A 22587-nucleotide genomic window follows, 5' to 3' on the forward strand; every position below is an offset into this window, starting at 1 on the left:
TATAAGATTTTTAATCTCTTCCAATGATCTCTTTTTAACTTTTATGTATATTTAAAACATTTGAAATAATTTAATTAAAGAATTTATTTCTTAATCATTTTATCAGCTAAAATCATAAATGGTGAAAAATTTAATTTACCAATTAGAATAAAAGAAAATAATCTAATTGAGAAATCACGCGCCTCGAAAGTCCAACATGAGAAAAATTCCTTCGTTGTCTCTAAATAAGGTGGGCGGCAGGTGGGTTGGGAACCTGTTGATTGCTGACTGCGGGGCTTTTATTTATCCTCAATGGGGCGGCGGGAAAATTCAATAGCATGCCCATGAATAAAGCAAAAAGGAAGTTACGGGGAGAAAAAAAGTATCTGAGAGGCGATTCCAAGGGAGTTGTTTGATAATTGTGTTTATCGAACTTCCACCGCGCGGACGTTAATATTGGATGGTCGCGGCTGTAGGCAATTGGTCATCGCCACGGAGACGAATGCCCACCAAACACGGGGATCCTCACCAGGTGGGGCTTCAGGACACTCACTTGCAGTACAACGCAACGGTTGAAAACACACCAACCGCCAAGGATACGTCTCTGTGCCTAATTAGTGGGTTTCACAAAGCGCCTCTACTCCCATCGAAGCTCAATCACTTCCTGCCATTCAGTGGACGGAAGTCGTTGTGAGTGGAGTGAAAATTGAGAGAGAGAAAAAAAAAGTTTTCCGGTGCCCGATGTTTGTTAGAAAAGTGAAAATTCGCTTCAAGTGGATTATCCTTTTGGTTTTCCAGACCTTCCTTCGTGGTGTGGATTTGCAAACATCACAAAATATCAATGTCTGTAAGTTTAATTAAAAAAAATGACTGAAATATGAAAAATCACAAAATATATAATATTCCGAAGAAAACCTAGTTGTGGTTCACCTTGCCTGTGTGTGTGTGTCTCTGTTAGTACAACAGCAATTTATTATGAAAAATGTTTTGCTGGATAATTTTATTGTGCAGTAAAAGTCATCAATTACCTTTGGAAAATTATTGATTATTCAATTTTAGATATTAATGATAAATAATGCTACGTTTGTCCAGCGGTTCGGCATTAAATCCCATTTTATGCAAGAACTTGAACTTAAAAAAATGTTCATCAAAGAATATTTCTAACTCATTGAGCGTCTTTCTTAATGTTCTTAATTCGTTTATTTTTGGTGTACTTCGAGGGGTAATTTGGTACTAAAATAAACACTCAATAAATCAGTCTGTGGTGTTAATTACAGGAATTACTTTTTTTTCTAAGTATTTAGTAATAAAATTTATTGGGAAAGAATAAATATAAATTTATCCTTTCAATAATTAATAAATTAATTATGAAGCTCTTCACGATTTTAATTAAAATCGAACTAGAAACGGTTATTTTTTAAAAAATATATTTTTGTAAAAAGAAATAAAATGAATTAATTATTTTGATATCAAGAACAAGATGTCTTTTCTAGAACATAATGCATAATCTCAAAAACTTTATTAAGATTAAAATTAAATAACTTTGAAATGATCCCAAGAATAAAGTTTCAAAAAATATTTCCTGAAAATTAAAATAATTAAATTTAAAATATAATGAAAAACTTATTTTTTGTAGAATTAAAACAATTAAAAGATTTATTTTGTAAACTAATTAAAGGCCCAATAATTAAAAGTTTAATAATAAATAATTTGATAATAAGTTTTTTTTCTCAATAATTTTGATTTGAAGACTTTCAGAGAGTAGATTTTCAAAAAATAATTCTAATGAATTAAAAGTTTTATTATGAACTGACCAAAGGCCTAATTTCCATCTCAAGGATCATCCCTTTTTTATAATTCAGTTAATTATCCTTTTCTTTAGTGTACATAAATGAGGTGGGAAATGATATAGCAGCAAAAGCCGTGGATGTTGCTGTGAACTACGTCAAGAAGAATCCCAATCTTGGTTTATCCGTCGAAGTGGTGTCAGTTGAAGGGAATAGAACTGATTCAAAGGGTCTCCTTGAAGCACGTAAGACAACCCTTTCAATAATTTCAATCCTTATTCTGAGAATTTCTCAATCCCTAAAATAAAAAAAAATAATCCGATTTTGCAGTTTGCACGGCCTATTCAAGAGCCTTGGTGATGAATCGTCCACCACACGTAATTCTGGACACCACAATTACTGGAATTGCCTCAGAGACGGTTAAATCCGTTAGTTCCGCTCTTGGGATTCCCACCGTGAGTGGCTCCTTTGGTCAGGAAGGGGATCTTCGGCAGTGGCGAGATCTGAGCGACAAGAAGAAGAGCTACCTACTCCAAATTATGCCACCTGCCGATCTTATTCCTGAAGTAATTCGTGGCATTATAATCAATCAAAATATCACAAGTGCAGCCATCCTATATGATTCCTTCTTTGGTGAGTTGTTGCCCCCCATCGCCCTTCCTCAAAAGAAAGCCCCCAAAAAAAGAAAGAAGAGAATTGAGGTTCCTCATGAAAGATGTAGACAGAGTAGTGGCCTAAATAGCACGTTGCATGCACCTTTCGTCGTCACACTATTTTTGGGTGCTGTTTTTTCACTTTTCTTTTCATCATAAAACACACAGTGATGGATCACAAGTACAAGGCCCTCCTTCAGAACATCCCAACACGCCACGTTATCACGGCAATCAATACCGAGCAACGTGGTGAACAAATTGAGAAGCTGCGGAATCTCGATATCAACAACTTCTTCATTCTCGGGGAGCTTCAATCAATTAAAGCTGTTCTAGGTAAACTTAATACAATTCCTCCTGAATCTCTATTAGTCTTCTAAAAATCACCTTCGTGGAATTTGCAGAAGCAGCAAAGAAGGAATACTTTGAGCGGAATTTCGCCTGGCACGCTATTACATTGCAAAAAGGAGACTTGGCAGCAAATTTAGATAACGCCACAGTGATGTACCTTCGTCCTGTACCCGATAGTAAGGCCAAAGATCGTCTTGGTGTCATGAAAACCACCTACAATCTCAAACAAGAACCCGAAATCACATCAGCTTTCTACTTTGACTTAGCTCTGAGGACTTTTCTAGCTGTTCGGGAGATGCTGCAAGTTGGAGCATGGCCAATGGATATTAAATACTTAAATTGCGACAACTACGACGGTACAAATACTCCGGAACATACAATTGATCTCAAATCCTACTTTATTGGGGTCTCAGAACCAACAACTTATGGGACCTTTGAGTTCAATACAAGACCTGCATTACCCTTCAATGGGTACAGCTTCATGAAATTCGACATGGATATAAATGCTGTGTCCATCCGTGGTGGGGCATCAGTTAATACGAAGACTCTTGGCTCTTGGACATCTGGGCTAGATGCAACGATTTCAATTAAAAATCAAGAAGATATGAGGAATTTAACTGCTGATGTAGTTTACAGGATTTACACAGTTGTGGTAAGTTTATCAGCTAAGCTAAAATTCCCTAAGAGGAGCTAAAATCACTGATCTAACTCCCTTAATTGCCCAAAGCAACCACCATTCATTATACGCGACAAGGATGCACCAAAAGGCTACACAGGCTACTGCATTGATCTAATTGAGGAGATTGCGAAGATTGTGAAATTCGACTACATGATCCAAGAAGTTGAAGATGGAAAGTTCGGCAATATGGACGAGAAGGGCGACTGGAATGGTATTGTGAGGAAACTAATGGACAAACAGGCTGATATTGGGCTTGGTTCAATGTCCGTCATGGCTGAACGGGAGACTGTAATTGATTTTACAGTCCCATACTACGACCTCGTTGGCATCACCATCATGATGCAGCTACCAAGTACCCCAAGTTCACTCTTCAAGTTCCTCACAGTGCTGGAGACAAATGTGTGGCTCTGCATCCTAGCAGCGTACTTCTTCACAAGCTTCCTCATGTGGATCTTTGATCGATGGAGCCCGTATAGTTATCAGAATAACCGTGAGAAGTACAAAGATGACGATGAGAAGAGGGAATTTAACATTAAGGAGTGTCTGTGGTTCTGCATGACTTCCTTGACGCCACAGGGTGGTGGTGAAGCTCCTAAGAATCTCTCAGGACGCCTAGTGGCAGCAACGTGGTGGCTTTTTGGGTGAACATTGAAGATTTTAAGTAGAAAGATCAAGACAAATTGCAAAAAATCCTCTTTATCCTTTTTTTAGATTCATCATAATTGCTTCGTACACCGCTAACTTGGCTGCCTTCTTAACTGTCTCACGTTTAGACACACCCGTTGAGTCATTGGATGACTTAGCGAAGCAGTATAAGATCCTCTATGCTCCACTTAATGGCTCCTCTGCCATGACGTACTTTCAACGTATGGCAGACATTGAGGGGAGATTCTATGAGATCTGGAAGGATATGTCCCTCAATGATTCCCTATCTGCCGTTGAGAGATCCAAATTAGCCGTCTGGGATTATCCTGTGAGTGATAAATACACCAAAATGTGGCAGGCAATGCAGGAAGCTGGACTACCCAATAGCCTGGAGGAAGCCGTTGGTAGGGTGAGGAATTCCACAACAGCAACGGGATTTGCCTTCTTGGGCGATGCAACGGACATACGCTACTTGGTGCTCACAAATTGTGATCTCCAAATTGTTGGGGAGGAATTTTCGCGAAAACCCTACGCCATTGCCGTCCAGCAGGGATCACCGTTGAAGGATCAATTCAACAATGCGTAAGTTTTCTTTCATTTTATTTAAGGAATCTTCCTTGGACAAATGTTTGTCTCATTGCCAATAGCATCCTGTCGTTGCTGAATAAGCGACAATTGGAGAAGTTTAAGGAGAAATGGTGGAAGAATGATGATGTGCAGAGCAAGTGTGAGAAGCCAGAAGATCAATCAGATGGGATATCCATTCAGAATATTGGCGGTGTGTTCATTGTTATCTTCGTGGGGATCGGTATGGCGTGCGTGACGCTCATCTTTGAGTATTGGTGGTACAAATACCGCAAGAATCCAAAGATTATCGATGTCAGCGAGGCCCCAGTCACCCAATTGGGTGGTGGGAAGCAGCATCATGAACAGGGTGGGAAGATTGTCGATATGGGGGGTCTCATAAAGTTTGACGGCAAAGGTGCCACCAATAATGCAGCATTGCGCACACGAAATCCCCAGGCAGGCTTCAAGCCACGCTTCTAAGCACGCACAACAGGGCCGCGCGCGAAAGGTTTTTTTTTTTTATCTTTTTCATTGTCGCAACTCTGCACGTGATTGTGGCAACGCGTGGTCATCCCACCGCCCCCGCCTGGACTTGATCACCACCACGGAGACGCACACTACAAAGCAAAAAGTTGTAAAAGAAAAAGATCTCGCACAGCTCAATTTGCCTCAAATTGCACTCGAGTTGTGTTTCATCAATAAAAAAATATAAAGAAAATAAAAGAATGGCAAGCATTTTGTTTATTAATTCTTTTATTTTTTATTTCTACAATTATTATTAACTTAATTTTAGCAAAATTTCCCATGTCGGTCGGCATTGACGGTTAAAAAACGGTTAAAATTCGAAATGAAAGAAAGTCTTGCAAAATACGCGAGAAAACTGCAATTTCAGCCCCAAAATATTGAAGAAGCCCTTTTATGGCCCCACAGTAGCCTAAGGAACACCCAAAGAGCAAAAAAATATGGATTTTCCTTGAAAATTTTGGTATTTTTGAAAATCTCCATTGATAATGTACATACATGTCGTATGACAATCCACGGAGGTGGCATCGATAAGATTTTTTGTGGGGTAATCGAAAAACCTGCAGATGTTTCAGTCGTTCCATTTCCTGTGCCTGCAGATAATTCCGACGTTCATTTCCTGTTGAAAATTTATACAAAATAATAAGGTGAAAAATTTGTGTGAAAAAGGTGTTTACATGTGAAAAAAATGCTTCTAACGGACAAGGAATGTCCAAAATAATGTGCCATGGATCAGGATAAATCGGTGAGGAGCTACAATAAGGTTTTTTCCATACATGCCATTTATGTAACAAAATCGGTCGCCTGCAAAGCAGAGTTGGCTGATAAAACTCTACTTTTTCCCGTGAACAGCATGGGCAGGGTGCTCCCTGTGGGCCTCCCAATGGCCACTCTTTGACCCCACGGGGTTCCCCATCACCTTGTTGACCTTCCGCGAAGAGCCATTTTGCTCATTTTCCTCAAATTCAATGTGGATCACAGCCCCCCGCAAGTGTCCGCACAGTTCAATGTGCAAATCATTCATAACCTACAAAAAAATTCCACAGAAAAAATGCTACTTTCCTTTTCTGGGAAGATTTAGTTTTTTAACAAAAGAAGGGCCCCCATGTGACTCCTTCGCTTTCGCTCATATTCATCCAGTTGAGATTAAGCATTGGCGTGCATTTTTTTCGGCTGAGGAGGAGAAAACCGGTCAATATTGGATGTTCTTTTAGTTTCATGGAAAACTACCCACGTCACTAATTTCTGCGTTTGCTACTCTTCCTCATCCTGCTGCCACAGTTTGGAGAGAAATTCTTTAATCTCTGTTTTCCTTCCAATATTTTTGGGGTTGGAATTATCAGTTTGCTACAATTTAAGGCAAAAAAATGTCTAAAATGAATGACCAAATGACCCAACCCCCTGCCGCATTGCAACATGGAAAGAGAAATTACATATTTTTTGCATAACTTATGCTGTAGTAAAATGTAACATAGCATAGAATTGACATTTAGCAAAAGAACCTTTAAAATAAATGCTGAAATCCTTTTAAAAATGTTGTTTTATTACTTCTTTTTAACTTCTTAACCCTTCTTTTTCTCATACAAAATTTAACTTTTGAGACAGCTCGCATTCTATTCTATATATTTATTACATTTTGTTACTTGGTCACGTAATAAAATATATATGTGTGATAAGATAACACAAAATAAGAAATTATTGTTTTTCTTTGATAATTTTTTTTAATTCTATTTTTAGTTTGATGAGTTCACTTAAAAAAAAAACAAATCAATCATTTTTTTGTAAAAAGAATTCTCACAAAAAAAATTGAAATTCTTAAAAAAAATGTATTTTTGGGGCTATTTTCTAGGTGACACAGGAGTGCTACGAATTCCTAGATCTGTCTGATGTCAATGATACCGAAAGAAGTCAACTTGCAACAACACTATATCCAGGTGAAAAGCAACAGCAACAAGCACACTTATCTTGGGTGCAGAATCTGCCGCAGCATCATCAGCACGCATTTAGTGCAGCAGGTAGTGTCCAGCAGAGATTACCGCAGCAACAGTCACAGCATCCGGAACAAGAAGAGGGTGTTTGCCAAAGGGAAGTCGACCATGATCCAACGGTGATCAATAGTTGGAATGAGACTCCTTATGGTGAGTGAAAGATCATTTTCTCTCTCACACATTTATCTGTGAAAAGAAAAAGAAAATTTAAAATTTAAAATTAAGAATTAGAAAGAAAGATAAACAAAATAGAAACGAACCAAAAATTATTGAACAAAAAGTAAATTAGGGAGAGAAAAAAACAACAAAATTTGGATTGATAAATCTGAATGTATGTATTGTGTTAGGGCAAGCCACGGCTTCGCCATTGGTACGCAGTTTGATGCCGCGTTTGATACCACCATTGGCGGCAGCGGCGGCGCTCCCCATTTATGCTATTGTCAAACCCACTTTGGCTCCCCTGGCAGCTGTGCCATTGAGCATGCCGGCCGTTGCGGGTGCTGCAGGTAAAAAAAATTAAAAATAAAATAAAAATTCAGAAATTAATTTCAGTGTTTATTTTTTGAGCTTTTTTTTGCTCCTTATGATTTGTTTTTAATTTAAAAAAAAAAACTTAAAATTATGACGTTATAAACGGCAAAAGAATATTATTATTTCTTGAAGAAAATTACCTATTTTACCTACATTTATTTGAAGCCTGTCTTGCTAAATAAAACTTCTGCATCGGCAATGTTTTGTGCGTTATCCTTGTTTCCTTTTTATCCCATAATTTCATGTAAATAGATAATGTTTTCTTAAGTTGCTAATATTTTATTTATTTTTAAAAGATTTTTGTTTGAAGAGATAATTTACGTTTAATGTGCTTTTAACCCTTTCGCATCCACGTGGAACATTGAAACATGTGCTCTTTGTATCACGATATTTATTCTGTGGATATTTTTAGAGAACTTTTCTCAGTGCCAACGTCTTCCTTAGCATCTATTGCGAGAATTTGATTTATTTCTAACTTGGAAAAATCATTAAATTCTTCAAAAATATGTGAAAATAAAATGTTTCACATTTGGATTTACTTATGACTCAAAGAACGCGAAAGGGTTAAACATTTCCCCAATGATTTTTTACTATTGAAGGAAAACTTTTGCTTTTTTAACAGAAATAATTTATCAAAATCTTTCATATTAATTTACTTGTGCCAAAACTTTGATCATTTTGACGGATTGATGGAATATTTTGGCAATTATTTGGTGTTAAAATAGCAAAAGTTTTTTTCTTAAAAGTTTGAAACTTTAGCTCAGAAATTTATTCTCTTCAAGGAGGGTTTATCTGGACGAAATTATTCGGATTATTCCCTTAAATTCGGATAATTCGCCAATAAAAGTCTAAGCCTAAAAATGCTAAATTCAAGCATGAAAACACTCAAATCAACCGAAAAATAGTAAATTCAAGCAGTAAAATAGTAAATTAATTTAAAAAGGACTAAATTCAAACCAAAAAGTCCTAAATACGTTTTTTGGATTTATTTTTCGATTTTGAGTTATTCGGTTTTTAGTAAAAGATGTTAGTATGAAGTCAAATATTTAAATCTTTCGAGAAATTCTCTAAAAAAAAAAACCAAAATATTCGCCAGATAAACATCCCTTAATTCTCTCTCAATTAAAAAAAAAATTCAAATCAACTAATTTCTTAGCTAAACGTTATTCAAATTCAAAGATCATATAATTTTTTTGTTTTATTTAGTTTAAATTAATGCTGAATAGAATGTTTATAGATGAAAAACCAAAAAAAAAAACAATTTAAACTCTTTCAGTGAATGGCAATACGTACGATAAGACACCATCTGAGACAGAAACAGAATCGTCCGTGACGACAGACTACACGGAATTTGCGCATCAGCAACATCAGACCCATCAGCAGTCGTCAAATATCGAAATGTCACCACATTCGCATCATCAGAATCAAACACAGCACCACACGCAGGGATCAGCGGCCGGGCAGCAGCAGCATCAGGGCCCAGGGATGCAGCAAACTCCTGGGGCACAGCAGCAACATTCAAGTGTTGCTGCATCAATGTATTCAGCTGGAGGAAGTCAAATTGGGCAGCCAACGTACATGACACAGGGGTCGCATGTGTATCAGATGGTGCAGCCACCGATGCCCAACAATGTCTATGTGAGCAATGTAATTGCAAATTTAAATTTTCACAACATGAGTGCACAGATGCCGCAGCCCTTTATGCCGTCTGCTGGACCACCGACTGCCTTCATACCCAATGACATGCAGGGGCAATCAATGGTAGCAGCTCCCACGTCGCATGATGCCGTGCCAACACTCGTCCATCCGCCACCACCGCTAACGGGGACGCGGATGAGCGGTGGATCACGGAGGGGTCGTGGAAATAAATCTGGTGGATCGCATAGACGTGGCGGCGGTGGTGGGGATTATGTGTCGCGGCAATCGCAGGAGCAGCAACGGCAGGAGCAGCAGCACAGACAGCAGCAGCAGCAGCAACAACAGCAACAGCAGGGTAGTGGTGGACCACCGGAGATGATGCAACATATGATTGATCCGCAACAAGTTATGGGTACACCGGGGTATGCACCGCAAATCTACTACAACTACCCAAATTACTATCCAGCACACAATATTATGCCACACCCAGCGACACAACATGCCACGGGGCCACCGTTGTATCTGCAGAATCCCATGCAAATGTACTCGGGGGCCCATCAAATGGCCTATGGGCATCCGCCTGGGATGTTTATGTACCCCCCGGCAATGATGTCGCCCGAATATGCCGTAATTGACGATAAGGGTGACGATCAGAGTGTAATGAGTGATGGGGGGAGTGTTGTGGGGCAAATGTGGTCACCGCAAATGCAAATGGACTACACGATGGAACCCAATTTGGGTGGGCCACAGGGTCAGGAGGAATACATTGTGCAGCCGGATATGATGGAGGATCCCACTGGGCTAATGATACCACCAATGATTTCCCCACAACAACCACCACCACCACCACCAAATCCCCAGACAAGTCATCATGTGCTTAATCCAGATGTGGCGAATTTTATGACAATGAAACAACAAATGGAACAACAGCAGGCACAACAAGCCGATCAAATTGTGCAGCAGCAGCAACAACAGCAAATGATGCCAACTGAATATTTGCAAAATGCACAAACAAATCAAGCTATAGCAAATACAATGACACACACAACACCAATTACAACAAATTCACTGCCAATATCAGTGGTAAATGCTGTTCCAATAGAAGAAGAAAATCCCGATACAGCAACACCGCAAAACATCATCACCGCATCATTGCCACAAGCTGCGGATATTGTGGAAGAATGTGAGATTCCACGAGAAATTCCATCTGTGCAGCATCTAGTGGAGCAACATAAGGATTTGGTGGAGGAAATTGTTGTTGCAACAGAAAAAGTACATATACCAGCTGCAACTGTTGCCCCAGTTCCCATATCCATTGTTGATTCAATGTCACAGCAACAATCGGACACTGTAAGCAGCAGCAGCAAAGAAGTTCAGTCATCAGTAACAGCAACCAGTAGTAACAATCCCAGTACAATCATTATTAATACCAGCAAATGCACCAAAAGTAGTGCAACAAGCAGTGTGATATACACAGAAAATGCCAACAGCAACAACAACAACAATAATGTTGTGAAATCAAAAGAATTCGACGATGGAAGTCGTGTTGCTAAAATAGCAACAAATGATAAGCTTATGCTTAAAAATGAACGCGGACAGAAGCCACCGGCGTGGAGTAAAAAGAGTACAACGAGTGTTTCAGTGACAGCACTTCCACCATCGACACCAATTACAACGTCACAGACAGCCAATATTACTGATACCACCACTAAGCAGCAGCAGCAGCAACAGATTAAAGTGACTCCACCGCCATTTGCCAGTCAGAAAACATCTCCAAAGGTTAGTTTAAATTATTGTTTTGCTTTTTAACTTGTTTTTATTTGTTCGTTTATTTATCATTGTTAAAAAAAAGACTTCAGTTAAAATTATTTAAGTGGATTTTATTGATTGGATAATAGATAGATGATGAATGACAAAAACAAACTAAGCTTAAATTTTCATCTTTATTATTCATTTTTCTTTCACACAAAGTATTTCACAACGTGACAAAATTTCTCTCCTCAAAAAAGTTACCCTAACCTGAACATACAAAAAAAACATAAGAAATTAGTTGGAATACCACAATCGTGGCCAACACCAAGTATTGGAATCGTTGAAAAAACCGACCACCTCAGATCGGGCTCAAACTTGGTATGAGCATGTTTTAGACATCCCACATTACGAAAATATAGTAGTGGAAAAAAGTGTTCTGGCCGGCCGACCATCCAGTGGTCCAAACTTTGCCTTATAACTCGAGAATGATAACAGATACAGACTTCCGGATTGAAGTTTTCTATGGAAATGTGGGTGTGAAATTTCATTTTTTCGCATTTTCTAAATCCAAGATGGTCGCCATCCACCATTTTTAATTACAGTCAACCACTTCCCTTACAGGTAGAGGTTTGAAATTTCAGTAGTTTGTAGAGCTCAGTAAGACGTTTTCATCGATAACTCATACTTGAAAATCGGTCAAGCGGTTTAGCAAATATGGCGGCCTAAAACAAGAGGGGTTTTTTCGATATAACTCGAGAACGGCTTGACCGATTTTGACCAACTAAAGCTCAAATGAAAGGTTTAAAGAAACCCTGCAATTGCGTAGAACATTCAAAGTTCTAAAAATGACCGTAAGAGGCGCTAAAATCAAAAACAAAAATTGCCTAACTTTAAGGGGCTATATCTCCGAACATCTGTTGTAGATTTCCTTTAAATTTTGATATGTTGTAGCCTGACTCAATATCTTTCACCAGTCCGAAAATGAAGAAAATCTATGGCACTGTTTAGAAGATATAGCCATTTGAAAAATTCTTGAATTTGAAAAAATTTAAGAGCCATATCTCTTGAACGACTTGTCGGATTTTGCTCAACTTGGTATCAAATTAAAGGTTTTGCAATACTCTACAACTTTCTAATATATTAGAAATTCTCTAGAACCATTCTTTCAGGATAAAATGTACTGGTAAGCTGACCAAGCTTACGAGAGCTGTGTTTCTTTCAGTGTACCAATTTTGTGAGAGCAAACTAGAACGCGAATTAATTTAAATACGCGTAAAGTCGGGAAAAGTAGAAAAGTCATACCCTAAGAAATCTTTAGACGGCCATATCTCGAGAACGGATCCATAGATTTTCATAAATTTTTTTTTGTTTGAAAGGTCTTGAAGTCAGCTATAACATATCGAAAAATGAAGAAAATTTATGTCGCCATTTTCGAAAAATTCGAGTTCGAAATTTTTGAAAATTTTGTTTTTGATTTTAGCGCCTCTTGCGGTCATTTCTCGAAGTTGCAATGTTCTAGACATTTGTAGGGTTTCACAAAACCTTTCATTTGCGCTTGAGTTGATCAAGATCGGACTTGTAGAACCCGAGATATGACATGCCAACTTTGGAAGACTATATCTCGAGAACGGATCCATAGATTTTCTTCATTTTTGGCATGAAGCTAGATAATATGGTCAGCTACAACATATCAAAAAATGAAAAAAATTTATGTCGTCGTTTTCGAGATATTCATCGAAAACTCATCGAAAATTTTGTTTTTGATTTTTGGCCCCCTAGCGGTCACTTTTGAAACTTCGAATGTTCTAGAGAGTTGTAGGGTTTGTTGAGAGCTTTCATTTAGGCCCGGGTTGATCAAAATCGGTCAAGCCGTTTTCGAGTTATGGTCGATTTTCGATGAAAAATTGTGGCGGCCATATTGACTAAACGGCTTGACCGATTTTCGAAAATGAGGTATCGTTGGAAAGGTATTGATGGCCTCTACAACATATAAAAATTTCAGATTTTTAGCTATTACAGGGGCTGAGATATAGCGAAAACAAAATTTTGAGGTTATTCAAAATGGCGGACGCGGGGGTGGGGGGTAAAATTTGACATCATAATCGGATGTCTTCCAGTCGATATTTAAACTTTGCCGTTTACCGCAAGTCTCTATCTATTACCGTTCTCTCGCAATTTAGCGTTATACTCCGGACGGCCGGACGGCCGGACGGCCGGCCGGAAAAAAAAATTTTTGGCGCATACGTTTTTTGGAATGTGGGGACCCTAATTCGTGCTCATCCCAAGTTTGAGCCCGATCTGACGACTTTCGATGTTGCTCGGTACACAAAAGCTGTGTCTGAAAGAAACACAGCTAAAATGCAAATAACTGTTTTGATAAAACAAAAAGTCGCCATTTTGAATCCTGGGGGTGATCTTGAAAATTATTGCTTATTTCAAGACTTTTCTAAAACTAGCCACGAAATTTTTGTAGGTCTAATTAAACTTGAAATATAAACATTTTTATCTTTCAAATTGCTGAATTTTACAACAAAAAAATCACTTATGTCTACTAATATTCCTACTTAAAAATTAAATTACAACGCTTAGACTGATCCATCCGCGTTGTGGTATACCAACTCTTATAACTGGACGCGTTATGATTGACTTTTTATTTCACGCAAAGTATTTCACAACATGATAAAATTTCTCTCCTCAAAAAAGTTATCCTAACCTGAACATACAAAAAATCATAAGAAATTTTAAATTCAAAAATTCACATTTCCGTTAACCGTCCGCAACACCCTATATAAATTTAATTAAATAATAATTTATCTTTTAATTTGGACAAAGAAATTCATCCATTATTTGAAAAGATTAAAAGAAGAATTTTGCGTTTTTAACTGAAGTTTTTCTTAACAGTGATAATGACAATATTTTGGTAAATTGAGGGATGGGGTACCACATGGAGTCAGCAGATTATTTCACATTACAAAAAAAGAAATAATCAGCGTTACACCTGTGGCAGAGCATTTTCATTTCCATTTCATCCACAATTCCATGGAAACTATTTTTGTTTTCTGGTACCGTGGCCATGAAGGGATTTGAAGTGAATTTCTCATTGAGAGTTGATCAATTTGTTTTGATGGTGTTACAACCAACAATATTCTAGAATTGATCTTAGTAGAGAAATGTACATTTTTTCATTAATTTTTTTTTGAATTATTTTTTGAGAAAAGAAACATTTTTTTGACAGAAATTTTATATCTCCCTCTCTGGGTAGGTTTTGTTCACAACACAAGTGACAAAGGGGATAGAAAATGAGGGAAAGTTATTAAATCAAAATGAAAATGTAGCTTCAGTTGCTGCATGTATGGATAAGAAGACTGAAGGAGCGATGTTGTTGAATAAAACCGTACAGGCAATCCCCATGCAGCATCATTTGACGACATTTGAGTCAAAGCAAGTGGAAGTTCTTCCGCAAATTCAGGAAAAGACAGTGGGAGTTGTGTCCAATGAGAATGTGGTTGATGTTGTTGGGAAAGTAACGGCAAATGGTACAACATCGGATGGTGGAAGTGTTGCTGCGGAGCGTGTAGTGAAAGCAGAAGTAAGTCCGAGTGCAACATTGCCACCTCTTGCACCATCAACAGCACCACCACCGAGTAAATCGTGGGCTAGTCTCTTCTCATCGGACAGCAGTTCGTCAGCATTGGGCAGTGGTGGGCATACAACGAATAAGAAACCCGTGGCAAAGGTACCACCATTTGAACCGACTCCTTCACTTCCAATTGGTGGACTATCCTATTCAGCTGCTTCGGCACTTGGGCTGCCTGCTGCTGCACAAGTTGCGGCAACAGAGACGACAAAAGTTGCTGCACTCACAGCTAAATCAACCAAATCAACTGTTGATGATCGATGCTACAAATTAGGAGGTAGGTTAAAAGAATTCTTTTGCAGGGAAATTATTTATTAAAAAAAAACTTTTTTACCTTTTAGAATTTTTGTCAAAATATCAAATTGACAACAGCAGTGTCATCCTGTGCCCGCGTGGTCTTACAAACAGATCAAATTTCTGCTATATCAATGCAATTCTTCAGGCACTCGTTGCATGTCCACCATTTTATCATATGATGAAGAAATTGCCCCTAGAACCGCCGGCATTCCGTCAAAAGAGCTCAACACCCATTATTGATGCAATGTAAGTTTATTTTATTACCTATTATTTAGTCCATCTAACCCTTGCTATTAAGCCGGCTTCTCAGAGTTTTTTTTTAGCCAGTCCATTCTTCAATGGATTTGCTTTTATTTTATCTTTGAGACAGTGTGCAATGCAAGGGGACATTATTCTCTGGTGTGTGTATGATTTTTTCATCAGAAATTTAATTGGAAAACAATCAAAGAAAAACCAGAAACAATTTTTTTAATGTGTAAAAAAAAGTTTTTATAGTTTAGCTGTGTTTTTTTTAACATGAAAATCATTTTTCTTGATCATCAGGGTGGAGCTTGTGTCGGAATTTTCGACAATGCCCCCAGGTGCACGTTTGGGGAAGCGCGAAAAGGGCTCAAAGTCAAAGGATGAGATTGATTTAATGTGTGATATGGCATTTGAACCAACAGTCATACATAAAATGCTAAGTAGTAGTCGATCGGAATTCCACGTTGAAGGGCGCCAAGAGGATGCAGAAGAATTCCTAGGATTCATTCTAAATGGGCTAAATGATGAAATGCTGGAGGTGAGTTTAAAGACAAAAAAAATTATAAAACATTTTTTATTGAAATTTCAAGATTTCAAACGAATTTCAAGGGTTTCTTGGTCGCTGAATAAGGCCCAGTAAATAAACAAAAAATTAGATAAATTAGTAATAATTGGTAAGTTGACCAAGCTTACGTGGGCGCTAACACAGCTCTCAGAAATTTTCTTTCAGTTTACAAAATTTCGTTAAGGCAAACTGGAATGCAAATAAAATTAAATATCCGCAATGTCGGGAAAAGTTAAAAGATCATAATGCAGCTAAAATATATTAAGAATTATGAAAAAATATGTTGGATAAACGGATTTAACGATTTTTATAAATTTTTAATGTTTTTTTTTTTGTGAAATGAATCAGTCTTAAGATTTCTTAAGTGTTCTTAAAAATATCTTAATTGTTCTTAAGAAAAACTAAGTTTTCTTAAGAATTTTTTTTTAAAAGTTCTTAAGATGTCTTAAGTTTTCTAAAAAAAGAAATATCTTAAATGCATTAAGAAAAACTAAAATTTTTTAAAGTTTTCTTAAACGAAACTTGAGATTTCTTACGTCAAGCTAAATCGCGCTAAATGTATAATTTTCAAAGGTTCTTCCTTATCATATTCTTCAGGCATTAAAATTCGTAAAAATCTTCGAAGAATATGTATTTAGTCTGATTCAGCCTTACTTGAGAAATTTCAAGTTTCAATTAAGAAAATTTAAAAGAATTTAAAAATAAATTTAAAAAAACACTAAAAACATTAAAACTTTCGCTTTAGAAAAACTTTAAAAAATTAAAAAAAAAAATCTTATCAAATCCTAACTATCTTTTTAGAAGAATTAAGTATTCTTAAGTTTTTTTTATTAAGAAAGTTATAACATATTGTTTAAAGAAGTTTGTTTTTGACGTTTTCGAGTCATTCATCGAAAAATTAGTTTAGCCATTTTAGAGATTTTATCAAAATTAGATAAAACATTGTGGCTTGAGTAATTTTCAAATATGAAATGTTTGACCACATAGAAGATACAATTTTTAAAACCTCTAATGTTTTAAAATCTGAGAGGTAAAACAAAATTATGGGGATGTTTCAAAAGGGCAGACTTCTTAAACGGATAAAGGGTTTTCCGGTTTAACTTTTTATTCAACCTTTCCGGAATGTGAGGACCCTAATTCGTGCTCATACAAAGTTTAAGCCCCAAGTTTCGTTGTGCTTAGACAGCAAGAAAAACAAGAAATTAAATTAAGTTAAGTAAAACTGATAAATTGCTTTTTTAGTTGATTAAACTGGTGGATAAGCAACCAAATATATCAAATGGGGAACAAGCAAATGGTGAAGTGCAGTCTGAGGAAGGTGGTGGTGATGATTGGCAAGTGATTTATGGGAATCGAAATAAAGGAACAGTTACGCGAACAACTGATTTTGGAAGGACACCCATAAGTGATATTTTTGGTGGTCAACTCAGGTCTCGCGTACAACGCGAGGGTGATCACTCAACGGATGTTATTCAGCCATTTTTTACGCTCCAACTTGACATTGAGGTGAAGTAGAAAAATATTCTTCTTTTTTGTGGAGTTTTTGTTTTATTATTTTAATTTTTTGGGCTACAGAAAGCCGAATCCGTGAAGGAGGCACTTGAAATTCTAGTCGTAAAGGATCAATTGGAGGGTGTTACATGTTCAAAGACAAATCAGGAGGTTGCTGCATGGCAACAGGTGACATTGGAGAAATTGCCTGTTGTTTTGATTCTTCATCTCAAATGGTTCGACTATAAGATGGATAGTTGTACGAAAATTCTCAAAACTGTTGAGTTCCCAATTGAACTAAGAGTTGATACAAGTATGTAGCTCAATTTCTTCTTCTATTTTTTTTTCGTAAATATAATTTATTTTTAAAAATATTTTTTTTTTGTAGAAATTCTCTCATCAAAGAAATGCGTGCCGAAACAGAGACAATACAAACTCTTTGCCGTTGTTTACCATGATGGTAAGGAAGCGTCCAAAGGACACTACATAACGGATGTTTTCAACATTGGATACGCATCGTGGATTCGCTATGACGACAGCACTGTACGTTCAGTGTCAGAGCATACAGTACTTCATCCACATTTACCCAAGGTTCCCTACTTGCTCTACTATAGGCGTTGTGATACAATAGGACCACAGGGGCAGTCAACATCGACTGTTAAGTAAATCTTTGCGTGTCTCTCTGGCAAAAAAAAACAACTTTGTACATCTTTACGCATCCCATAGACTAAAATTTAAATATATATACATATTATGTAAATATTACTTTATTTTCTCGTTTTTTTTTATTTTTAACAATTACACCCTCTTGTGAATAAATGAAGTAGGAAAGCATCAAATTGGTTACTATCTCATGTAATCAATAAGTTTTTTTTTAACAATTATCTTTTTTTTTTTTTAAATTCATTTGTTATTAAGTAAATTAGACATAGTGCGTGAGAAATTAAAAGAAAAAAAAGAAATATTTACGACTTCTCACGCACATAGGTAGGAGAACGAATATAGAATACCACTGAAAAATCCTAAAAAAAATGAACACTTATAAAAAACATTTATTATTTTTAAATTAAAAAAAAAATAGTCTGTAACTGCATTATGGGAAATGTTTATTTTGTTGATTTTTTTCTTGCATTGAATTACAAATTTTTGGAATCAAATTGGAAACCAACTAATCAACAAATCAAAGAAAGCAAAATTAGGGTGGATCTAGAGAAGAAAGATTCTGATGCTTTATGGGTATGGGTCAAACTAAGAAAAAAAAATTCTTCAATGAAAAAAAATCATTTATTGTGTAAATAAGAGAATTCTTTAAATAAAAAAAAAATAATAAATAGAATGAACAGGACTCTGTAAATATAAAAGACTATTAAACAAAAAAAACTTTAGATATTTCGCAGATTTTTTATATGCATTGTTACTCAATATTGAATCTATAAAATATATGATTGAAAGAATAAATAGAAGAATGAATGGATTAATGAAGCACATCGGATATGGATATGTACCTATATATTGTATTTAAATAAAAAAAAAAGAAGAAAAGTTATCTAATAATTTACTGAAAGATGAATAAATGAGCAAAGTTTTCTTTTTTTTTTTAAGAACTTGTACTAATAAAAAACAAAAAATAAAATATTTATTATTATTTTAATTTTAGATTCATGGTTTAATATTAATATTGTTTTTTTTTTTAATTAATATGTAACCTTTTTCATTGAAATACTATTTAAACTAGTCCTGTAGTTTCGCGAGGCATGACATGAATATGAATGTGAAGAAAGTAGTAGAATACTGAAGTAAATGCTTAATAAATTATGTACAGTTTTATAGAAATTACTAACTACTTTTAATAATTATTAAAACTTTTTTTTTCTTTTCAAAACATTTTTAATTTTTTTTTCTAAAAATGAAGTAGAAGTTTTCTTGGGAGGAATAAAAAAAACTATGAGATATGATAAAATATATAGGAATTTAGGATTTTTTTGGAAAAAAAAAGATATTGGAAATAAAATTCAAGTCTCATATTCATTTTTCTTTAGTCTCGCAAATCTACAAAAAATATCATATTTACTGTTTAGGAATGATTATGTTTTGTTTTATAATTAAACGCTGCTACTTCGAATCTTTTTTTTTAATTATGCTGTTTTTATGTATTGATAAATATTTTTTTGGGAAAAGAGTTCATTTTTAAGAAAAAGAAAATGATTTTATTAATCGTCGTTAAACTGAGCGTTATGAATTTAATAAAAAAGAATCGGTCGATTTTGTTTAATATCTGTTCTTTTCTACAAACTTTAAAAGTTTTTTTTTAATGATTTTAACAAATTGATGTTTTTTTTTAATTGTTTTATTGTAGTTCCACAAATAGGAAATGTACTGGTAAGCTGACCAAGCTTACGGGAGCTGTGTTTCTTTCAGTGTACCAATTTTGTGAGAGCAAACTAGAACGCGAATTAATTTAAATACGCGCAAAGTCGGGGAAAGTTGAAAAGTCATACCCTAAGAAATGTTTGGAAGGCCATATCTCGAGAACGGATCCATAGATTTTTATAAATTTTTTTTTGTTTGAAAGGTCTTGAAGTCAGCTATAACATATCGAAAAATGAAAAAAATTTTTGTCGCCATTTTCGAAAAATTCGAGTTCGAAATTTTCGAAAACTTTGTTTTTGACTTTAGCGCCTCTTGCGGTCATTTCTCGAAGTTGCAATGTTCTAGACATTTGTAGGGTTTCTTGAAACCTTTCATTTGCACTTAAGTTGATCAAGATCGGACTTGTAGAACCCGAGATATGACATGCCAACTTTGGAAGGCTATATCTCGAGAACGGCGACATAGATTTTCTTCATTTTTGGCATGAAGCTAGATAATATAGTCAGCTATAACATATCAAAAAATGAAGCAAATCGATAATGGCGTTTTCGAGATATTCATCGAAAACTAATCGAAAATTTTGTTTTTGATTTTTGGCCCCCTAGCGGTCACTTTTGAAACTTCGGATGTTCTAGAGAGTTGTAGGGTTTGTTGAGATCTTTCATTTGAGCCCGGGTTGATCAAAATCGGTCAAGCCGTTTTCGAGTTATGGTCGATTTTCGATGAAAAATTGTGGCGGCCATATTGACTAAACGGCTTGACCGATTTTCGAAAATGAGGTATCGTTGGAAAGCTCTTGATGGCCCCTATAACATATCAAAATTTCAGCCCTCTAGCTATAATAGGGGCTGAGATATAGCGAAAACAAAATTTGGGGGTTATTCAAAATGGCGGACGGGGGGGTGGGGGGTTGGATTTGACCTCATAATCGGATTTCTTCAGGTCGATATTTAAACTTTGCCGTTTACCGCAAGTCTCTATCTATCACCGTTCTCTTGCAATTTAAGTTTATAATCCGGCCGGACGGCCGGACGGCCGGCCGGCCGGAAAAAATTTTTTTTGGCGCATACGTTTTTTGGAATGTGGGGACCCTAATTCGTGCTCATCCCAAGTTTGAGCCCGATCTGACGACTTTCGATTTTGCTCGGTACACAAAAGCTGTGTCTGAAAGAAACACAGCTAAAACAAAAGAATTTGATTTTCCTGGAAATATTCTGAAATATCTTCAAAGAGAACCATTGAAAAGTAATTTTCTTCTTAAAAGACAATTAAAGAAAGAAGGAAACTGTTAACATATGATAAGATTTTTCACGAATTATAAGAAAAGAATTTTTTTAGCAGAATCGACCGATATTTCTTAATTTTTCTGATAGTAAAAATCACTATAAAATACAGGAATTAGATACTTGTTTATTTACTCTTAACAACAAATTATAAAAACAATTTTTTCTTTAAATATATCAGAAAAGCTTTTATTTTATTTTTCACGATATGATTTGTCTCAAAAACGAACAGCATAATGGGTTATCGGTGAAACAAAAACAATTCAAGGATAGGAAGAGTATTTATGAAAGAAGAAAAAAAAACGAATAAATAAAATGAACAGAGACATTAAGGCTGTGTATATTTTAATTTTTCTCCGCAAAGTATAATAAAAAAAAATGAAAGAAAGAAAAATTGGGGAGAAGGATGAATAAAAAAAATCGATAAATCAACAAAGAATGAAAGATTTTGTATATTTGGAATTTATGTACATAAATTAGGATTAATTTATAATTAATTATTATTGTGAGAACTGAAGAATGGAATAGAATGTGAAGGATACACATAAAGATAAGAATGTGTTTCTACCTAAACTTTTAAGGTGAATAATCATAATAATATAATAAAGAAAAAAAGATTTATGATTAATCAAATATTGCAAAAAAAACTTGTAGGTAATGTGAATATAGAACACTTCAATGAGTCATTTACAATAAAATAAAATTTAAAAAAATTGAATAAAAAAGAATAACAACAAAATAAGTTCTTGTTTATTGTATTTTTTCAATTATAATACATTTTAATATATATATTTTTGTAAAACTAACTTAATGTGTAAGATATAGGTGAATAATGATACATTATATACAAAAATATATATACATATGCGTAATAGGAATTTTATATAAATTAAAAAAAAAGAATAATACAATAAAAAATATTCTATGGAAATATAGAAAGATAGGAAACAAAGAAATATGTATAAAGTTCTGATTTTTTTTCACATAAATGGTCATTAGATTTGTAGCAGAAACAACATTAAAAAAATATATTCGAAAAAATGCTTTTTTGCAAGAATTTTAGAGAACTTCATTTGGAAACTCAAAAAAAAGAAAGATGGCGCATATGAATGAAGAAAATGCTCGTATAAGTTTACTTTTAATCCTTAAATATTTATTGAAAATAATTCAACAAAGCCACAAAAAAGCATTTTAATTTTGCCCATAAAAATACAAGATATTGTGCATAATTTGAAAGGAGGCTATTCAGTTTATAAGGAGAGTTAACTTGGGAAGAGAAAACAATTTTAATTCGCAAGATTTCATAAAAAATCAAAATTAATTATCCTTTTTTTTGATTCTCTATGAGATTGTGTGGGTTAAAATTATTTTCTCGAGCCAAGGAAACTCCCATACATAGCTGAATAACTTCCTTTTCTATTCAAGACAGAAATATAGCTTCATATAGCTATCGTTTGATGATCCTGCTGCGTCATTTGAGTAAAATCATAAAGTTCTCTATCGCCAAAGATAGTTGTCTTAAAAAGACTCAAAAGGACTTCTATTCAAAATTATCTATTTAACATGTTAAAAAAATAATTAATGAACACTAACCTTAAAAAAAAGTATCCGG

At 35.2% G+C, this 22587-nt stretch overlaps 2 protein-coding genes and 1 long non-coding RNA gene across 4 annotated transcripts; 2 read left to right on the plus strand and 1 right to left on the minus strand.

The window, feature by feature from the left end:
* The first annotated feature begins 253 nt into the window (after positions 1 to 253).
* LOC129792089 (ionotropic receptor 25a) lies at positions 254 to 5400 on the plus strand. Its single transcript, XM_055830826.1, has 8 exons — positions 254 to 826; positions 1862 to 2011; positions 2097 to 2399; positions 2588 to 2752; positions 2821 to 3419; positions 3495 to 4087; positions 4158 to 4673; positions 4739 to 5400. The coding sequence occupies exons 1-8, from the start codon at positions 721 to 723 to the stop codon at positions 5136 to 5138; spliced, it is 2832 nt and encodes a 943-aa protein (XP_055686801.1). The 5' UTR covers positions 254 to 720; the 3' UTR covers positions 5139 to 5400.
* Positions 5401 to 5735: 335 nt separating this feature from the next.
* Positions 5736 to 22070, plus strand: LOC129792079 (uncharacterized). Of its 2 annotated transcripts, XM_055830803.1 has the most exons (10): positions 5762 to 5925; positions 7030 to 7318; positions 7516 to 7674; positions 8976 to 11116; positions 14352 to 15003; positions 15068 to 15269; positions 15567 to 15804; positions 17074 to 17337; positions 17407 to 17635; positions 17711 to 22070. In XM_055830803.1, exons 1-10 carry the CDS (start codon positions 5908 to 5910, stop codon positions 17986 to 17988), a joined length of 4470 nt encoding a protein of 1489 aa, XP_055686778.1. In that variant the 5' UTR covers positions 5762 to 5907; the 3' UTR covers positions 17989 to 22070. The 2 variants fall into 2 exon arrangements, with proteins under 2 accessions (XP_055686779.1, XP_055686778.1); XM_055830804.1 differs by lacking the exon at positions 7516 to 7674 and having other exon boundaries at positions 5736 to 5925.
* On the minus strand, positions 6706 to 7668 carry LOC129792155 (uncharacterized). The gene is made up of 2 exons (XR_008750784.1): positions 7429 to 7668; positions 6706 to 7354 (listed from the first exon to the last, which is right to left on the minus strand). It is a non-coding gene; the product is annotated as an uncharacterized LOC129792155 (long non-coding RNA).
* Positions 22071 to 22587: the final 517 nt, after the last annotated feature.

This window comes from Lutzomyia longipalpis, chromosome 3 (genome assembly GCF_024334085.1).
Source record: "Lutzomyia longipalpis isolate SR_M1_2022 chromosome 3, ASM2433408v1".
NCBI classification, from domain to species: domain Eukaryota; kingdom Metazoa; phylum Arthropoda; class Insecta; order Diptera; family Psychodidae; genus Lutzomyia; species Lutzomyia longipalpis.